The sequence below is a fragment of the Amblyomma maculatum genome, unplaced genomic scaffold (genome assembly GCF_055883805.1).
Source record: "Amblyomma maculatum isolate TAMU_Amacu unplaced genomic scaffold, ASM5588380v1 scaffold_13, whole genome shotgun sequence".
NCBI lineage: Eukaryota > Metazoa > Arthropoda > Arachnida > Ixodida > Ixodidae > Amblyomma > Amblyomma maculatum.
In genome coordinates, this window is record NW_028146738.1 from 16,768,806 (window position 1) to 16,786,656 (window position 17,851).

The 17,851-nt window shown below is 48.7% G+C and overlaps 1 protein-coding gene across 1 annotated transcript in view; it reads right to left on the reverse strand.

The window, feature by feature from the left end:
• Positions 1-226: 226 nt before the first annotated feature.
• The window catches only part of LOC146172288 (uncharacterized), a 47,637-nt gene continuing 30,012 nt past the window's right edge, over positions 227-17,851 (reverse strand). Inside the window, exons 3-9 of the mRNA XM_084585732.1 lie at positions 14,057-14,204; positions 11,981-12,105; positions 11,197-11,339; positions 7,340-7,579; positions 5,320-5,354; positions 2,902-3,029; positions 227-333 (exon numbers count right to left, since the gene is read on the reverse strand). Of these exons, the coding sequence (XP_084441858.1) occupies positions 259-333; positions 2,902-3,029; positions 5,320-5,354; positions 7,340-7,579; positions 11,197-11,339; positions 11,981-12,105; positions 14,057-14,204 (894 nt within the window). The 3' untranslated portion in view covers positions 227-258. The remainder of the gene's footprint in view (positions 334-2,901; positions 3,030-5,319; positions 5,355-7,339; positions 7,580-11,196; positions 11,340-11,980; positions 12,106-14,056; positions 14,205-17,851) is intronic.

Genomic DNA, 17,851 nt, shown 5'->3' on the forward strand with positions numbered 1-17,851 from the left:
TCATATGCTTGTTAGATTTTATCCCTGCCTTCTCACGTGATCTCATCCATGCAATGATAATGGCTAGGCCACGTGAACGCTTTCAGTTTCAACGGACTCTTCGAAATCCTCACATAGTAAATACTGGAACCAATGTCACACTACGTGAATGCATCTTAAGGTTTTTTCCTTGAACATCCTTAATAAGTGATACCAACCATCGGTGTTGGAGAAAAAATGATAGCCATTGTCAAACAAATTTTATTTGCAACACAGCTCTTAATCTCGTGGCACAGTGTGGCCCTGGCGAGCATGTCTTCGGGATGCGGACCTCTCCGAGGTCCTCCAAATCCTCTGCACGAACGAACAGGGGAAGAAAGCGTGAATCAACCACGATGGAAAGAGATGGCACGCAATGTCCGATAAACTGTCATTGTGTGTACTGACGTGTGTAGATACCGACTGATCAAGCATTTCATTTATACATTTAAATATTTTCTGGTGGGTCATTATGGTGCTGCATGCAAGTGATGATAAACTACCACTTGCAACGCTATTCTACAAGACAAAACGAGCAAAGGCACTCTATTAACATTACGAACATTCGGCGTAAGGGCACTGGTGCCCTGCTATTTGCCTATGTACCTCATCGATAGGATTACCATATTCTAAAGCTTAGTAATAACATTGAGAGTTGGGTACAGCTGAGAACGCCACGATGCCACTGGAAGTGCAGGGACTACCACGACGTTGTGTTAGACCTCTGATGAATAACTTTGATATGACCAGATAGAACCGGCAGGAACAAGTGGAAACAGATGAATACCAATTGGAATGTCTTACAATTACAAAATTACAACTGTATCTCTGGAAGTTCCAACATCTTTTTCATTTCGGAAGTGTACACCGATACCACCCACAACATGTCGCTCGTGCACGTACCTGGTGTAGTTTCTCACCAAGCTCTTTGTTTTGTTTCACATCGTGGTCATGAAATTGATGCGAAAAAGATTGGCAGTGGCGCGAGAGGAGCCCTGTCGCTAAGCCAGCCATTAAATCGCCGTTCATCCTGTCGCCATGTTCTGCCATCTTCTTGCTTGTCACCACGTAACATTTTGGTTGGAGGTGCGGCGTACATCATCCCCATCTTCGTCTTGCAGCATCGACGCCATGCATACGCCGGGACCATCGACTGAGATCTCTGGGATATCGCCGCACAGCTTCGCCCCAGCCCTTCCTGTCTAGACCCGAGCAGCCGCGACCGACCAGCAGCCCGGCCCCAAGCTCGGATCTGAAGATAAGGCGCACACACGAACTGACCGGAGACCAGATCAAAGAACAGACCCGAAGAACCGAATGACACAAACACGCAACCCGCGCCCCGCCCAGCCGCCCGACGCGACCTCGAGCCATAGGTCCCATGGATGCTTTGGTGGCGGATGGCTGAAGAGCTCCAGAGGAGGTGATCACCCAAGCGTTATCGGGGTCATCGTCATCGTGGTGGCAAGCGCATCATTCTCTTCTCTTTTCTTCCTCCTCACCGTCACCTCACTACCAACTTCAATGAACCGATCGGGACGATCACTCGGTGGCCCCGGGAGTGTTGCGAAGACAATTGGCAGGTGCGCGAGAGGAGCCTAATTGCGCAAGGCCAGCCATTAAATCAATGTTCATCCTGTCGCAATGTTGTGCCGTCTTGCTCGTAGAAGGGAGTGCGACCCTTTTCGGAGCAAGCCTATATAGGTTTGAAGCCCGAAGCATTTCACTGGGCATATATTACAGACACGAAATCCCTTCCCGTGTTAGCCCTAGATGTTAAGTCCTACTTTTGTCAACACTTGAAGCACGCAGAATAACCTCTTGGGTGCGACAGCCTTTAGCACATTCATTTTCGTCATACACTAGTTTTTACAAGGTTATTATGATTAGTATGTTCAACTATTCGTTTGCTTGTTGTTCACACACACTCTCTAGCGTGCAGCAGCGTTGTGCTTGTTTCTTCTGTTAACGTGTTTATTCATTGCAGTTATTTAAGAATGCGACCAACTAGCTCAAAACCTCGTTTTACTTAAAAGGACAGAACTCTAGCCAAAATGTGTCATTAGATTATGGTAAAGATGAAAAGACCTTGCCTCATAGTAGACATCGAGCACTACAATATCAAAGAGAGGCTGTACCATTTTAAATTGCCAATGAAAATTACGTAAAAACAATTGAGGCGCTACTAGCGGAGAAACTAATACTTTCTGTAGTACCCCATGTGAATACATGTCAGCAAAATATCAGGTGCACATTACTTTTTTTTCTTCTAGGAGTGCTTGTCATAATTCATTATATTTTGCGTCCCTTCCACTGCGTCCTTAAATAAAAACCACCCTTCCTTTCGCACCTCGAGAGGCATGCTTCGAGGTTTCGCCACTAGATGGCGTTAGTGTTCCGAATTCTGTGAATGAAGCGATGACAGTACCCAGTGAAACTTTCGCCGACGAGGCGTGCGTTATTGTGCCGTAACAACCTTGAGTGTGAAACTGAAAAGGATGTTGCTGCAAGCAAAAAAAAAAAAAAGGCCGAATTACTGCCTGGCGAGTGAAATTTGTTTTCGGTAGGTACGTCTTTTTTGTCGACCACCAGTCGTCATCGCGGTCGCTGCTCATGGTGTCCAGCATCGGACTACATAAAAAAGGGCGCATGCACTGATCGAAAAACTCTCGGTAAAAATTTTCTACCAAAACCATTATGGAATCGAACATTTTAGACATCAATCTTCCTATTGTGTCGAAAAAAAATTTTAGACCCAAATTCCAGTGATGTGTCCCTTTAACATGCACTCCCCCAGCACGAGCCACGTCTGCCAGCGAGGGGAGTGTAACCTGTTACAAGCATCTGTCGAAGCGTGAAAAAAAAAAAGCACAGCGTCCGCACCCGCAGCATGGCGGACGTCCTCCACTGCCTGGCGATCAGCTCGAGGTTGGTCAGGTTGGCCAGGGAGTCCTCGCCGCGGTTCGCAGCCGCCACATGGCGCAGCTGCGGGGGCCGCCCGCCCTCGAGTCCTGCGTGCGCGAGGCGAAAGAGGCCGCACTGGCCGTTCACGCTGCGACCCTTTCGACAATTTTTAAACACATTCACCCGAATGCTGCTTTCCGGACTAATGGTGCAACTGAAAATATATCCAGCCGAAACATATATGGCCAAAATTCATGCGTACTGTGCACACGCCTATCAAACAGTACAACGCGCGTTCATCACTGGTAGCCAGTGCCGCAAAACGCGCTTCACTGCGGTTGGGTGGCTGTGGTGTCGGACTACTGAGTGAGGGACGGAAGCCCAGCTTTAGAGGTGTGGGGGCGATATGCAAAGGCTGGTTAGTTCAGTGTAGCATCACAAAGCGATATCCGCTTTGAGGGACGCGGTACTGAAGGGCTCGTGTACTGGCGGGTACCGTACCAGTGTTCCCCAGCTATGTAGTCGAGCGTCATAACTATTCCGCGGCGGGGTGCATAACGTTCGACAACATTCAAATCGCGCTATAACGTTCAAATCGCGCTAGACTGTACGCTATCGATACATGTGGCGACGAGCCGAGTGGTTAATAAGGGATGTTGTCGAAGTGAGCCTCTGACTTCAGCTAAGCATGCTATTCTGATGAATCAAGTTTTTCGTTTTTCAACGTCTGAGTCGTCCTCACGCTAACAGCAAGAAGGAACAAAGTACCTCTAGTGCAGGGATATGAAATTTTGTACGAAGGTAATGGAAATTAATCCACAGCCCTTCACAACGGCGCCGCCTCCTTTCACTCTACCCTTCCTGGCGCAGTTAGGTAACTAAAAATAGAAACTCTTTATACTCCTCATCTTCCTCCTCCTCCTTTGTACTGTAATTACTGTCACACTCAAAAAGAAAATGCAGCTTTTGCTTCTCGAAGGATCAACCCTGGGTCGAAATTATTCTGCTCTGCTGGGTAGTGAATGGGATAAAACAGAACAGTCATTGAAGTGGGAGCGCCTATCTATGCTCGTCAGGATAGGCGCCCAATCGGCGACGAGCCGAGTGGTTAATAAGGGATGTTGTCGAAGTGAGCCTCTGACTTCAGCTAAGCATGCTATTCTGATGAATCAAGTTTTTCATTTTTCAACGTCTGAGTCGTCCTCACGCTAACAGCAAGAAGGAACAAAGTACCTCTAGTGCAGGGATATGAAATTTTGTACGAAGCCTCCTAATTATTGGAGGTTTACGTTATGCTTGAATCTGCATAAAGGTTAATATCACTGTTCGTTGCAATGCCCGCATAAAAATGGCGGAAGAAGTGCTACCCACTCGGTGCTTCGCTATATATTTGCTGCCTTCGCCACGTGTCATTAAAAAAAACACCCCGATTGTGATATGACGGAGGCAAAATTCTGAAAAAATTCGGGGGACATTACTGAGTTCCGTCTTTAAGATGTGACGCGACATCAATGGATCCTCGTCGGCGTACATGCACTTAGTTGCTCGCTTAATCTTTTCATTTCTGCCTTTGTCATCCCCCACATAACTCACATTCGCAAGCTGCCACATTACGTGAACCACTTCTCCTTAACCAAGGCGTAAGAATGTGCCTGCATGGCCTAGGGCCAGCGTGTCTTAACTCATGATTCAGGGGCCCTGGCCGGGCTGGATTGCAATCTCTTCCCCACTCCAAAGACGAAGCCCGACTTGGCAGCGCCTGTCAAAGTGACGTCACGCAGCCCGATGACCAGTCAGTGCAAGGCCACGTCATCTTCCAAATGCATCTCCGTAACACACCGTGATTTTTCACCCACCTGGGTCCGTGTTCAGAGTTTGCGTTGTTATCGAGGTGTCTCTATCTCACCTGACCTCGAGTCATCTGATCGGCTGAAACGCCGAAACCGGGTATTGCCACTGCGAAATAGAAAGAGGTGGCAACATCATATTCCGGTGGGTCCACCAGTCAGAAGACTCGAGGTCACGCGAGATATCGACACGCCGATAACGACGCAAACTCCGAATACGGGCCGAGGTCGACGCGGGATTGTCGAGTAACGCAACTTTCGCGTTGCTTTTATAGCGTCGGGTAGAGCTGCAGATGTGACTGCCGGATAGGCATACGGCCCAAGAAGGAGGGGATATTTTAGCGCTCTCGACATCACCGAGACAATTATAAACTGTCTAAATATATTATGAACTAAATATTTTATTACGAATAATATTTTATTATTATCAATATTATATTACTATAAATATGAATTGCAATAGGAACTCTGCAGCGTGGAATCGGAGAGCTGTCACCGAGCTCCCAAGAAGGGTTTTTGGAGTGTTCTCCAGGGGCAAATAAGTGCTCACCTTTTGTGCTGGGTGCCCTGCGCGCGTTGGTGCCACTGAAATGAAAAAAAAAGGTGGCTACTTCTTTCTGTTCGGCTTTGCGCAAATTCGAAATGATGCATCATCCGACAAACGCACGTGACAAACGCATGACTGGGTTTTCGAGACGCTGAGGTCGAGTAACGGACGACCCAGCACTCAAAAATTCGACACTTTGGACCACTAAAGTGCGATGAGGCGAAAGCCATTATAGCGCAGTGGATCGTAGCTCTCCAATACGGCAACTCTATCTCCCTCTCTTTCACTCCCACCTTTCTCCCTTCATTTACGGCGTGGTACATGCGTCTGCGGAGAATTGTATCAGATACTGCGCCTTTTCTATGCTGTAAATAAATTTGAAATACCACTGATGCCTGCTGTACTAATGCCTCCTAGACATCTAGGTCTGCTTGTTTTCTCTGTGGTGCGGCGTTCGAGAAAGCGGCAGACGAGAAAGGCACAGAACGGACGCCTGGATCGGACGCCCGGCGGAGTCAGCTTCATATATGCATGAATCGCCTGGTGACGTCATGACCTGTCGTGACTGTACATCGCGTGCCCCTTGTCGAACACAACCAGCATTTCATTGAATGCATCAAAGTTCATCGGCGTTCTATAATTTGTTTACAGGAAAGGAAAGGCGCAGTATCTGCCACTCACGAAATCCCGCTAACATCCTCACGGTAGACAAGGGGAATAGAACGTTGCACTATCCGGGGCGTGGCACACTTGGTAAAGCGCTGGGCAGGGGATCAAAGGGATGAAGGTTCCATTCCTGGGGGAGACAAGGTTTATTTATTTTTAACTATCTCCCTCGAAAGCGTGACACCTCTGTTGACAACCTTCTGTCGACAACGATTTTGCTTTAAAAATTAACTTGCTTGTTTCATAGGAGAAAGAAAAACAAAAAGGGAAGCTAAACCTGTCCACCTCGTCTCTCATCATACCTCTTCAGTTTTTACCCCCTCTCTCAATGCAGAGTTGTTAGCCAAGTAATCATACGAGAGGCCGACCATTGTAAATACATACCTTATACGCTCCAAGCGAGATGTCCGAAGGACGTGGTGGCAACGAACCGCTCGCGGCTACAAGCTGTTCTGGCGTTGCGCGACGCGCAACCTACATGACCCGATACTCGAGCGATTGAGCCTGCCTCGTAACTGTGACATGTGCAAATTGTATCATGGCGTTAACTCAGTGAAAAACCATGTAGTTGTGTAGGCAGGAAGCGACAGCGCAGCTAACCTGTCAGTCTCCAGCAGACTTGAAACGCCGCGTCACGCTGCGTCTGTGCAGAGCCTGGCCCACATAGAGAGTTGTTCGCCCCTGAATTCGCTCCGCGGCCAAGCTGTCGGACTATCAAGCCCGTGCCCATGATGATGAAAGTTTGGCCGCATGTTTTCCATACGCGGAGCGAACTCGCACGTAAACGCCCCGTGCGCGCCAAATAGACAAAACTGCTTTTCCTGGTACGTGTGACTACAGAAAGTAATGTGTTGCAGACAGGCGTGTGAATGCGGCTCTTGCGTTGCCGCGTCACACGATTGCGCAGTTCGTGCTACGTGCTTGATCAATCGTCATTACTCGCGCAATTCAAATTGAGCGCCGTGCGGGGTCGTCAAGCAGGCGTCTCTGGGTGAATGAGTCTGGAGGTGACGAACGCACGTTCGAACTGTGGGGCGTGCGTACGCATTCGGTCCGTAGCGAATGCTGTGAAACTGTGCTCTCTAGTGCTGTACCTGAATTCCCAAGACGAGCCGCCACGAAAATTTTCGAAATTTCACTGTGAGCTTTAATTAGTTGTCTCGAAATATCCACAATCCGCTGTTGAAATTTTCTCGTATACGGAATTCGTTTTGAATGATGTGTGCACTACACTCGCGGCCCAAAAATGAAGAGCAGCTTTTGAATGAAATTTAAAGTTTCTTAGTCACCAACACGAATTCCCGTCGTCGCTAGTGAACAAACGTTTCTTAATGTCGCGGCATCCCTGCCGTCCCACCTGACGACGCTAGCTTCAACGGGACGGTGCTGACGATCAGTGGCGCGGTGTGCGGCGCTATCTTCAAATGAGTCGTCGACGAAACTGTCCAGGCCGTCGTAGTCCGAGTCATCGCTGGAGGCTCCACGCGTTAACCTGCCCGTACCCGAGTCTCCGGGTAGGACGCCGGCGCGGCTCTGAGAGGGTCCTGCTCGGGCTAGGCTTGTGCTTCCCGATCCCGAGCTACGGTTGAACGTGTACCTGTAAGCAAAAACGAAAAGAGGGAGCCAATGCAGGTCCGGTCATAAGTAAACGGAGCACGCTTTTTCGTTCAAATTAAAATTGCACCTTCTGCACTGGAGATAAGAAAACAGGTACGTCCATGGTCAAATTCATTGGCCAAATTCTGTTGCCCTCGTGTGTGTGAGGAGGGGGGGGGGGGGGTCGATATCTGCTTGCTCGAGCGCGTCATCAGTGCCTGCCCATTTATAGCCCGCGCGGTTGCTGCAATCGATGCTAACCTAGGGTGCCTCAATGCGCCGCTGTGAGGGCGAGCCTCGGTTCCGCTTAACTCGCAATGGCTGTTGGTCGTAGTCGATGTGCATCTTTCAGGATATTATTGGAAAATTTAGGAAACGAGCAAAGCCGGCGATACATGTAGTGCACTGAATTTGCGCTCTGAAGAAATAACGCGCATGAACTACAGACACTTTTCAAAGCAACTCGTCATGTGGCAAAGCACGCTCTACGGGAAGTGTAGCTTGACGTCAGAGCGCTGCACTGTCTCGGGCCGGCCCAAAAGCCCAGGTCAGGATATGAACTGTTTTGTGTGGCCCTGGTCGGGCTTGGGCCCTTTACATAAAGGGCCGATATCCGGCTTTTGATTCACTTTTGCAGAGTGAAGCGCACTTGGTGCGTTAGGTGGTGGTGGTTTATTAAAAGGATAAAAAAGTGCGTAAAGGAAAGTTTGGTTTGCCTTATGGGATTTAACGTCCCAAGACGACTTATGCTATGGAGAGACGCCGTTGTGGAGGACTTCGAAAACTTCGACCGCCTGGGGCTATTTAACGTGCACTGACATTGCACAGCACACGAACGCTTTGCTTTTTCGTAGAAGGATGGCGATTTGGGCGAGTTGATAAGGTGCCATCTTGAAAGTATCAGCGCGAAAAGACAAGGACGTGAAAAGGGATAAGACAGACGCTAATTCGCAACTGAAGTTTATTCAGGCAAACAGGAAACATAACGAGAAACCAAGGTGCACCGCAAACCACTCAATTATCAGTTTTAAGGTTGGCGACGAGTCGGGCGCGGGAGCTGACGCTTTGGACCGCGGAGGTAGGGAATCCCGACCGAAAGAGGGGGAGCGGTAAAGAATGGCGACGGCGAGACGTGACTTGTAATGACCATCACAAAAGCAAGCCGGAAAGGGACGCGGGGTTGTTCGGCCGGTCAGCGACAGCGTACATCGACGGACCATCAGGGACAAAAAGGTTCAAGTGGCTCCCGGCCCCGGGTACCCTCAAGGCGGCTGCGCGGACATCTGGTCTGAGAAGTCGAGCGGAGTGAAGCTACGCTTCTCAAATTCATCTCGCCAACGGCGCGCGGCGGCCCTTTTGACACAGGTGTGTCCCAGAACATGAGGCGCCGGCAGACACCGAGCTCCTCTTGTGCCACCATCTACACCGCCACAGCGGTTTCCTCCTCACCACGAAGACTAAACTCTTTCGAGGGGGTGTGTCTGCAAGAGTGACAGTGTGTTAATGTGAGTGGCATTGAAGTGATAACGACACTTCCTCTACGACAAGCCCGCCATTCACCTAGGGAACCTGGGGAACACGAACACTATAAAACTGTGTGCGTGTTCGGGCATAGTTCTTCTCTACTGCTAAATATGTAAATAAACAAAGTCTTCGTCCTTCAACTCCTAACTCCTTCGCTCAGCGGCACTTCTTCCTGGGATGGAGCGGGCGTCGGTGCGGCCGAGGATCTATCCAGCACACCGGTAAACGGACAGCAAAACACGAGTCACTACAATTCTCGAACAGTTCCCTGATCTATAGATAACCCAATTCACTGCATGTTAACGCGATGGACGGCTCACTAGCACATTTGTCACCTATTCGTAAAAGTGTGCCTAGCTTCAATGATTTCCCGGTTGATTTGCGATGGATGAGCAGCCAAAAATGAGCGTACCTGAAAGAAATGAAGAGTAACCAGCGCATTCCTTGAAATCTACTGCCAAATTGGAACATCTACCTATATCTACATCTCGCCTACATGTTATGATGGCCGCCGCGGCCGGGATTCGATCCCACATCCTTGGGCACAGCAGTCAAGCGCCCTAACTATTGCACCACCACGACGGGGAGAGGATAGCGAGGAGAGATACAGGGGAGCGATAGCAAGAAAGGGCACTCTGTGCACTATTTAGAAAATACAAATAGACGAGCTCGCGCGCTAGTGTCTACACACTGAAAAAGGACTGCACCACCGGGCACTGCAATTATTTACGCCGCACGCACATAGCGTACTGTCGCAGATATGCGCTGCAGGGGTGGGGCTCCCGACAGCAGGTGCTGTCCCTCATTAGCAGAGTTGTAACACAAGCCCTTTTAGCTCACCCTCTCTAGTGGCTGCGAAGACGCTTTAACATTTAAACAGTGTCAGCCGTAAAAGATGCAAAAAAATGACCGATTAAAAATCTTGAGAGAACGCAAATTAGTTTCTTAGGGGTGTATGCAACCCTTCATTAAGCTCACTACTCCATGTTACATCTGCGCATCTATGAGAAAACTTCAAAAATCCGATCATGCGAACACGCCTCATTGCAATTTTTTTGTGTGCGTGTTAAAAACTATTCAAGCCTTACAGCGATTTGGGCTTCTTTGTCGGCCAGTTCTTTATTTGTATAGCAGCAGTGTACCTGCTCGGTAAGCAATTTACCGCGTGCGTTACATGGAGAACGGGCTCGGGCCGGGCGCAGGCTGTGCTTCACTCCGAACTTTGTGGGCAGGGTCGCGCTCAGCAGAGCAATAGTTTAACGTGGTGGGCCCGGGCTTGAAACGGCAGGCCTAGGCGGGACTGAAATTGAGGCCCATGGAGTTGCCTGCTTGACGTGCGAGCAGCTTTTGGTGCAACTGTATACCACTTATCGCCACCGCGAACGGCCTCGTGATCATCTGCGTATGAGCAGTGGCGACAGAGAGTGGCGAGAGGCAATGCGAAAGCCGCCAACTTGGAACCGGTAGCGCTCTACGCGGAATGATGTGTTCGGAGAATAACCGCCTCGGGATGCGCTCGCATAACAGCAATATTCTACCGGCTCACATAATTACTTTCTCGTTTTAAGTCATCGTAAATACGACGGTGTTCTGAAGTGTGTAAGCGCTGCAGCATTACAACGCAGCAGAAATTCAGAGCACTTTGCAGTGCTTGTAAGGCTCAAAATTTGAAGTATCATTATTGCATAAACGGAGTCGCAAATGCGGCTCATTCGACCCTGCGCAGTCGGAAGACTTCATTTTTTTAACGTATTTCAAGTTTATCAGGCACGTTTGAATTCACTTCCTGCCTTGTAGCTACGGTTTTGTAAGTGTAACCATTCAAAAACTACCAACTTCAACGATTTTCAACGCGCTTTTATGCGGATATTTCCGTATTTAACCTTTTTTTTCCGCTCTCGCTGGTGTGGGATAGCTAATTTTATTGTTCTTTTTTTCTTGCCCATACTAATTTATGTGCTTTTCGTATACGAGAAAGCGACAGGGATCCGGCTGCTGCAAGTCGACAGGCCCGTGCTCTTTCCCATTTTCTTCCTACCATTCACTACCGCTAGTGGTAGTACCCCCCAGTCAGCTTTCTCTACCCGCGCTTACCTGGGCGGCGGATAGCGAACGCCATCGTCGGAGATGAGAGAAAGGGGCTTCCTGTCGACGCGAGTCTCTCGAAGTGCGGTCCGGGTGGAGTCGTGGTAGACCCACCTGTACGGACGCAGGGTGATGTCTTCCTCTTTGGCCTCCTGCAGACGCGGCCACGAAATAGAGAGGAGGAGATGCAAAATGACTCGCGAGGAGTCATGACAAACCACAGCATAGTGGCTGAAGCTGCATGAATGCTCTGAAAGAAGGGGTAAGCGGCTTAGTAATTAACAAGCTGTAATTAGGCACAGAAAAGTGCATGCAATACGAAGCGCTAGTGCTCCGCTAAATAAGATGCTCTCAGTGTGCCTTAGCACCATGACAATTGGCACTGTTTCGCAGAAGGCATTTTTTTAATAGGGCGAGTTGGAAGAGCCCACCCTTCGGCATAACATTGTCAGCGGTGGAGCACATCAGAATAGGGATAAGAAGTTTCATGGCTGTCTCGTGAAAAATATGAAATATTTAACTTTTTAAAGACTACAGCTATAGCTTCTCGTTTATCAATATGCATGTGGCCTGTCGTATGTATAGTGTATCGATACAGCACAAAACTTAGGGCCACAAGCGGGAGAAAGCGAAGCTCCAGCCACACAGCGGCGCACCTGCTGCAGTGTGCTCGCTCGCTACTCGGCCTCCTACTTTTACGATTATATTTTACAATGGTGCGTATAAAACGCCCCTCACTCTGACGGCAAAAATCTCGCATAAATGTCGTGAAAGCGCGTCCAAGGGAACCCACCACGGGGTAGGCGAGTGACTCGCGGGAGGACACCACGCTTCTCAGGGGGCTCCTGGTCAGAGTGAGCAGGCAGCAGAAGCACAGAAGAACCAGAGCCGCCGGAACCACCACGGACGCCAGAGACACTGCACGCGCATTGGAGCGCCGCAGTCAGCGAGGGCCTTGTTAGGGAGGTTCATTCTTAAAAAAAAAAAAACAATCTCTAATTCACAGCAAACATAGGCTACAAACTAGCGCAGTGCTACTTCCAGATATTTTGGTATTTGACACTCTTCCGCTCCAGAGCTGAAACCTGGTATTGCGCCCAAACAGAGGCTGATGCAGCCAAGCTAACCATTACGGGCAGGTGTCTGGGCGAGATACAGCTGACCAACAAACGGTAGCGAAATCTATTTCACTGCAGTGGCAGAAGCAAGATATACTACTTTAAGCAACTTTACGAGATTGCTGTCATCGAGAAAGGAGTTCTATAACGGAACTTGAAATTGAAACAAGTACATGCACATTGCTTTTGTGGCCCGAATGGGGAATTCCAGATGACATTTCTTGGCTTCAGGAGAGACTACCCAGCTGTCATATCGCGCGTATGGTTCCACAGAAGACATTCTATCACTGATGAATGCGACGTCAGGCCAACAATTACAGCGCCGCTGTTGGTGATCGTAACAATGACCTCTCTCCTGATGGCTGGCGGCTGATAGTCTATATGCCCGCGAGTATCAATGACAGCCAGCAGGCACATGGTATTCAGCGTTGAAGTAAAGTCTAGCACGTCCATTTCCATAAGCTCCTGAAACACTCCTTTGAACTAAACTCGTACATACCTTGCATGTGCTTCGCGAAGGGTTTTCTGGCGGGCTAGTTGGTGCTCGTCGTTCATGATTAAACTGCGCGAAAATCTGCGCTCTATGCGCTTCCAGTTGCACCAGCGACCAAAGGCAGAAAAGAAATACACTCTTTGGTCAATGATGTAACACACTGGGCGCTTTCTGGGGGGTATGCCGGACCGTCTTATCGTCAGATGGCTCCGTCGTGACCTTACGGGATTGTGCTTGTAGATGTTGCACGTCCATTGACCGTATTTCGAACCTCTAAATTTTTGCACTTGCTCGCTGTACATGAAGGCTGAGTGTTCTCTGCGCTCCTCGGGCAGCGAGCCATCGACGAGCTGAGTACTATTGCATGAAGCTGTTCAGATCTGGGGCTACAGCTCGCGCCAGCGGCGTTCCCATGCGCCGGAGAGTTGCGGGTCGTCTTTACTCGTGCTTTTTGGGCTTCCGGGTCAAGTAAAAAACCACGACGCGCAGGCATTGCGAACTCTACCCTGGCTATTAGACGTTGCAGCTGAGGCTTCCTCGCTCCGGAGCACCGTGAAAGGAGAATCGCCGCTGCCAGCGCGTGAGTGAACAGCCTCTTTGCAGGGGGAAAAGCCGCACAGGAGCGGCGCCATCGTGTGCGGAAACCCCGCATGCACGTTGAAATTGTCAGAAGGCGTCTGCGCTTTGGCCTTCGAATCCTGATGACGTGATTTCAATGGCGCAAGGGCAGCCTGGCCGGATTCCTGCGGCTGGCGAGTGCGCTATCGGTCCGCACGAGGTTGAGATGAAAGAGATACTCACAAAAAGCGCTATACTTACACCACGTGCGCATGCGCGACTACAAACCAAAGAATCACTGGAGGGGAACGGGATAGGTCATGAGGATAGAGGGAGTGGAATTATTGGAAATCGTTATTTAGGGAGCCATTAAATTTTGCTGCCCTGTTTTGACAGCATACAGCTGTACGGGCAAGGAAACAAGGTAGACGCACACCGCTGCACGTGAAATGCGACGTGAATTGTGCTTGATGTAAAACATCAGACGCACGTTGCACGATGTCACTTTTCCCATGGGTAATTATAGAACACCGCCCAGCAGCCAAGATGAACTTCCGCGTTAGCTTTACAAATTGGCTGAGGCTCTGGGCCCACGTCGGCCACAGTCGTGCCCTGAGCCCATTGGTATGGGTACACTAGTGAGAGCAATGGTGTGTTACAATTAACAGTGACCATTCAGAGCCCTCGTCTGCAGACTTACCGTACTCGAGGAAGAAGTGCCAGTAGCGATGGAAGCGCGTCGGAGTCGCCACCGGGCCAGTTTGCGTGGAGGGCACCAGGACCAGCACCAGGGCGCAGACGGCATTGAACAATGCCGAGTGCCAGAAGAGGGCCACGCTGAGCCGATTCTTCCGCCGACGGAAAGAGGTCACATGCCATCAGTAGAACCACAGTAAAAGAAAAGGCGGGAGGGGGGCAGGGGACTGCAAAGATTCCTCGACATGCGTGCGTTCATAACTTAATAAATCGGATGTGTTCCGATAGATATATAGTTATAGGCAGCTCTTAGAAGCGAACATACAAAAGTTCTGAAGTAAAACTTTTTGATGGACAACTTTGTTGGTCCATTATGACATAAAAAAAAAAGCAGCACGAATGAAGTAGCCCGAAGGAATGAAGGCACCAAGTGACAGGAAAGAGCGCAGCAGGAACAATCAGATGCAGTCAACGTCACATAATGTAAAGGGCGGTACGAGCGATGGAAACCGAGACAGGTGATAAGGCGCTAAACGATTAAGGCAATTCAAAAGAATGGTAAAACATTCTTTTGTTCTGAACGTTGTACTAACGCATAAGGCATTCCCATTGCGTGAGGCATTCCTATGTGTGTCAGTTGTAGAGAAGGGGTCATCTACGAGATTACGGCAACATGCGGCAAAGTGTACATCAGACAAATGGAAAGATGCTTAAATGAACGTTCAAGGGAACACGAGCGCCTGCTCGGGAAAGGCAGTGGATGTGACATAGCGGTCCATTGCGGCAAATGTGAATGCAAGCTTCGGTTACTTGAAACACTGACTTTTAGAAATCGAGTCAGCGTAGCCCGTGAATTGAAGGAAGCCTTTATAAAACTAAAAGGCTCAATGTGCGAGTGACGCGTTGAAATTCCTCTAAAAGTGTGCACGCCTTATTGGAAGGCGTGCTCACTTCCTTCTGTTATAGGTACACTTCGTCCGGAACAACGAAATTTCTTACCATTATTCTGAGCTACCTTTTAGCCTCTTCACCGTTTCGGTTTTTGTCGATCTTACGGTCCTCTACAACACGTGACCGTGTCTGCATCTGATTTATCGTGCCAAGGGTTTCGTCTATATTGGGCACGTTTTGCTCAATGAAGATTAGTTCCCACTCGGTACTCTTTCCTGTCCCTTCTTTGCGCCTTCGGGCTGCTTCATTCGCGCTGCCTTTCAAATTCCATGCAAAGGTTCATATTTTTTGAACACCAGAATTAGCGCTTTCGCGCTAAAGAATACGCTTGAAGTTGCCCGATTGTTGAGCCGTTTGGACGCGCGCTGCCGAGTTTTAAGACGAAGAGGGATAGCCTGGCGGAATTGGCATATTTATGAAGATACAGAAGTCTGCGACAAATTTCAAGCGCTGGATAGTATTCCTTTATGTTGTATCGAGTTTACCGTTCCAATTAAAGGGGCGCTTATTTCTGCGACGCTTGCATTTCGATCGAAGTTACGCGAGATAAAGCGCAGAAATATTTTTAATGGATTGCAGCAGTGTACTGAAATCAGTCACCTGGATACCATATCGATGAAGCGAATTCCGAGAGCAGGCGAGTGTTAGGTATGCCAGTTCACGGATGCGAGCAGGTAAGTCCCAAAGTTCACGCTGACGATACCCAAGTGGTTTGCAGTGCTTTGGCTGATGGTGGTGGCGTGTGTTGACCGTGAGAACAAATTGCGATGAACGCTAAAAAACGAAGTATATACAACAGTGGTATAATACAACAAGACATGAAGGACGCCGTAGTGGAGGGCTCCGGAAATGTCGAAAATTTGAAGCTTTAACGTGCGCTGAAATCGCACAGCCCACGGGCGCCTTGGTTTTCGCCTCCATCGAAAAGCGGCTGCCGAGGCTGGGATTTGATCCCGCGTCCTTAGGTTCAGCAGACGAGCGCCCTAATCACTACAGCTACCGCTGCGGGCCAAAAGGTTCGAAAAGATACGTGAAGAGTGCTCACCGCCAGGGTGAAAAGCTCACGCCTAACGTGTCACTAAAGCTCTCATTAGTCGTACACAAGTTGCAATAAGCAAAGAAATTATCTAGACGAAAACATTCCCATTACCTCATTACCTAACAGTAAAACCGCTGTTACAACTTTTGTACGCTGTAATTTTTGCACACTATAAAAAGTCCTGTCCGTTATTTTAATGCTCATGTTATTCGCCTTTTCATCATATGTTCGTATTCGAAATTTATACGAAGGATACTATTGTTATTGTTTATTTTTCGACGCTAACAATTTTTATTGCTAGCGTCGATTGATTTCACGATTTATGCATTATTTGAGTCTCTAGCTTGTCTGTCTTATTTGTAATCATGTAGCTGTGGCCCCTCGTTGAAGCTGTTGCCATGGAAACGGGTGCCGGCGGCTAACAAGCCGCTTAATTGCTTGCGGCTTTTGCGCCAGCCTCGTCATTTTTTGCAAAATAAATAAATTAAAAAGAAAGAAAAAAAAGAAAGAAAGGGATTGACAAGCATTGAGAAAACTATACAAATTACAGAATTTGTGCTATTACAGTCACAAGCACCGCGTTTTCGAAGCAGCACTCAAAATCGGCACAGCACGAGGCTGCTTGAAACGGATGCCTGAATGTAGCTGCTGGCGCCATTAACGACCGCCCACACAGCATTGATACGAGCACCAGGATTAGGCCGCGGCTGGCTTGCATGAAATTCGGGAAGAGTGGGGAAGCCTTCGCACTGCAACGGACAGCCAGGCGTCAGCAGATTTGCCTAGACCGCCGAAACACAGTGGTACAGATGAATAAATAAATCAATGAATCAATAACTCAATCATCACATTGCTTTGGTCGTGGTCTGGGTTCCCACGATATCCGGTAAAAACGTCCCGGAAAAAAAAAAAAAAATCCACGGAGTAAATGCCCCCCCCCCCCCCAAAAAAAAAAAAAAAAAAAACATTACCCGGAAGAAACGTCCCCGAAAAAAAAAATGTTCTATTTGCAAAGTAGGAAAAAATGTCCCTGAACGGAGACTCCCATTGAGAGCTGCAGTGATGAATGACGTATGTTAACTTTATTACAGCGGTTTTACCTGTCGGCTCGGAATTGACCGCGAACATCGAACTGATGCGGGCATTCATAAAAAAAAATCTAGAGGGCACTCTGGACCACTAAAGTGCGATGAGGCGAAAGCCATTATAGCGAGGTGGATCGTAGCCCTCCGATACGGCACCTCTATCGCCCTCCTCTCTCACTCCCACCCTCCTACCTTTCCTTACGGCTTGGCACATGTGTCTACGAATAATTGTGACAGATACTGCGTTTTGTCTTGTAAATCAATTTGAAATGCCGCTGATGCCAGCTCTACTAACGCTTCCTATAGACATCGGGGCCTGCTTCTGTTCGCTGTGTGGTACGGCGTTTGAGGAAGCGCCAAATGGAAGGAGTCACACGGACGCCTGGATCGGCTGCCCGGCGAGTTTTTTTATTTTAGTCGATATTTATTGCCTCAGTCAGGGCATCAGTAGGATATGAGATGAAGGATGAATGAATGATTAAATGAATGGAAAAAGTTTGGCTGATTTTATGAAGTCCAGAAGTGAGCGATGATGAGGGCATCAGTAGGATATGAGATGAAGGATGAATTAATGATTAAGTTATTGGAAAAAGGTTGGCTGATTTTATGAAGTCCAGAAGTGAGCGATGATGCCCGGCAAGGTCAGCTCCGTCTATGCATGAATCGCCTGGTGACGTCATGACCAGTCGTGACGGTACAAGCATGGCGCGCCCCTTGTCGAACA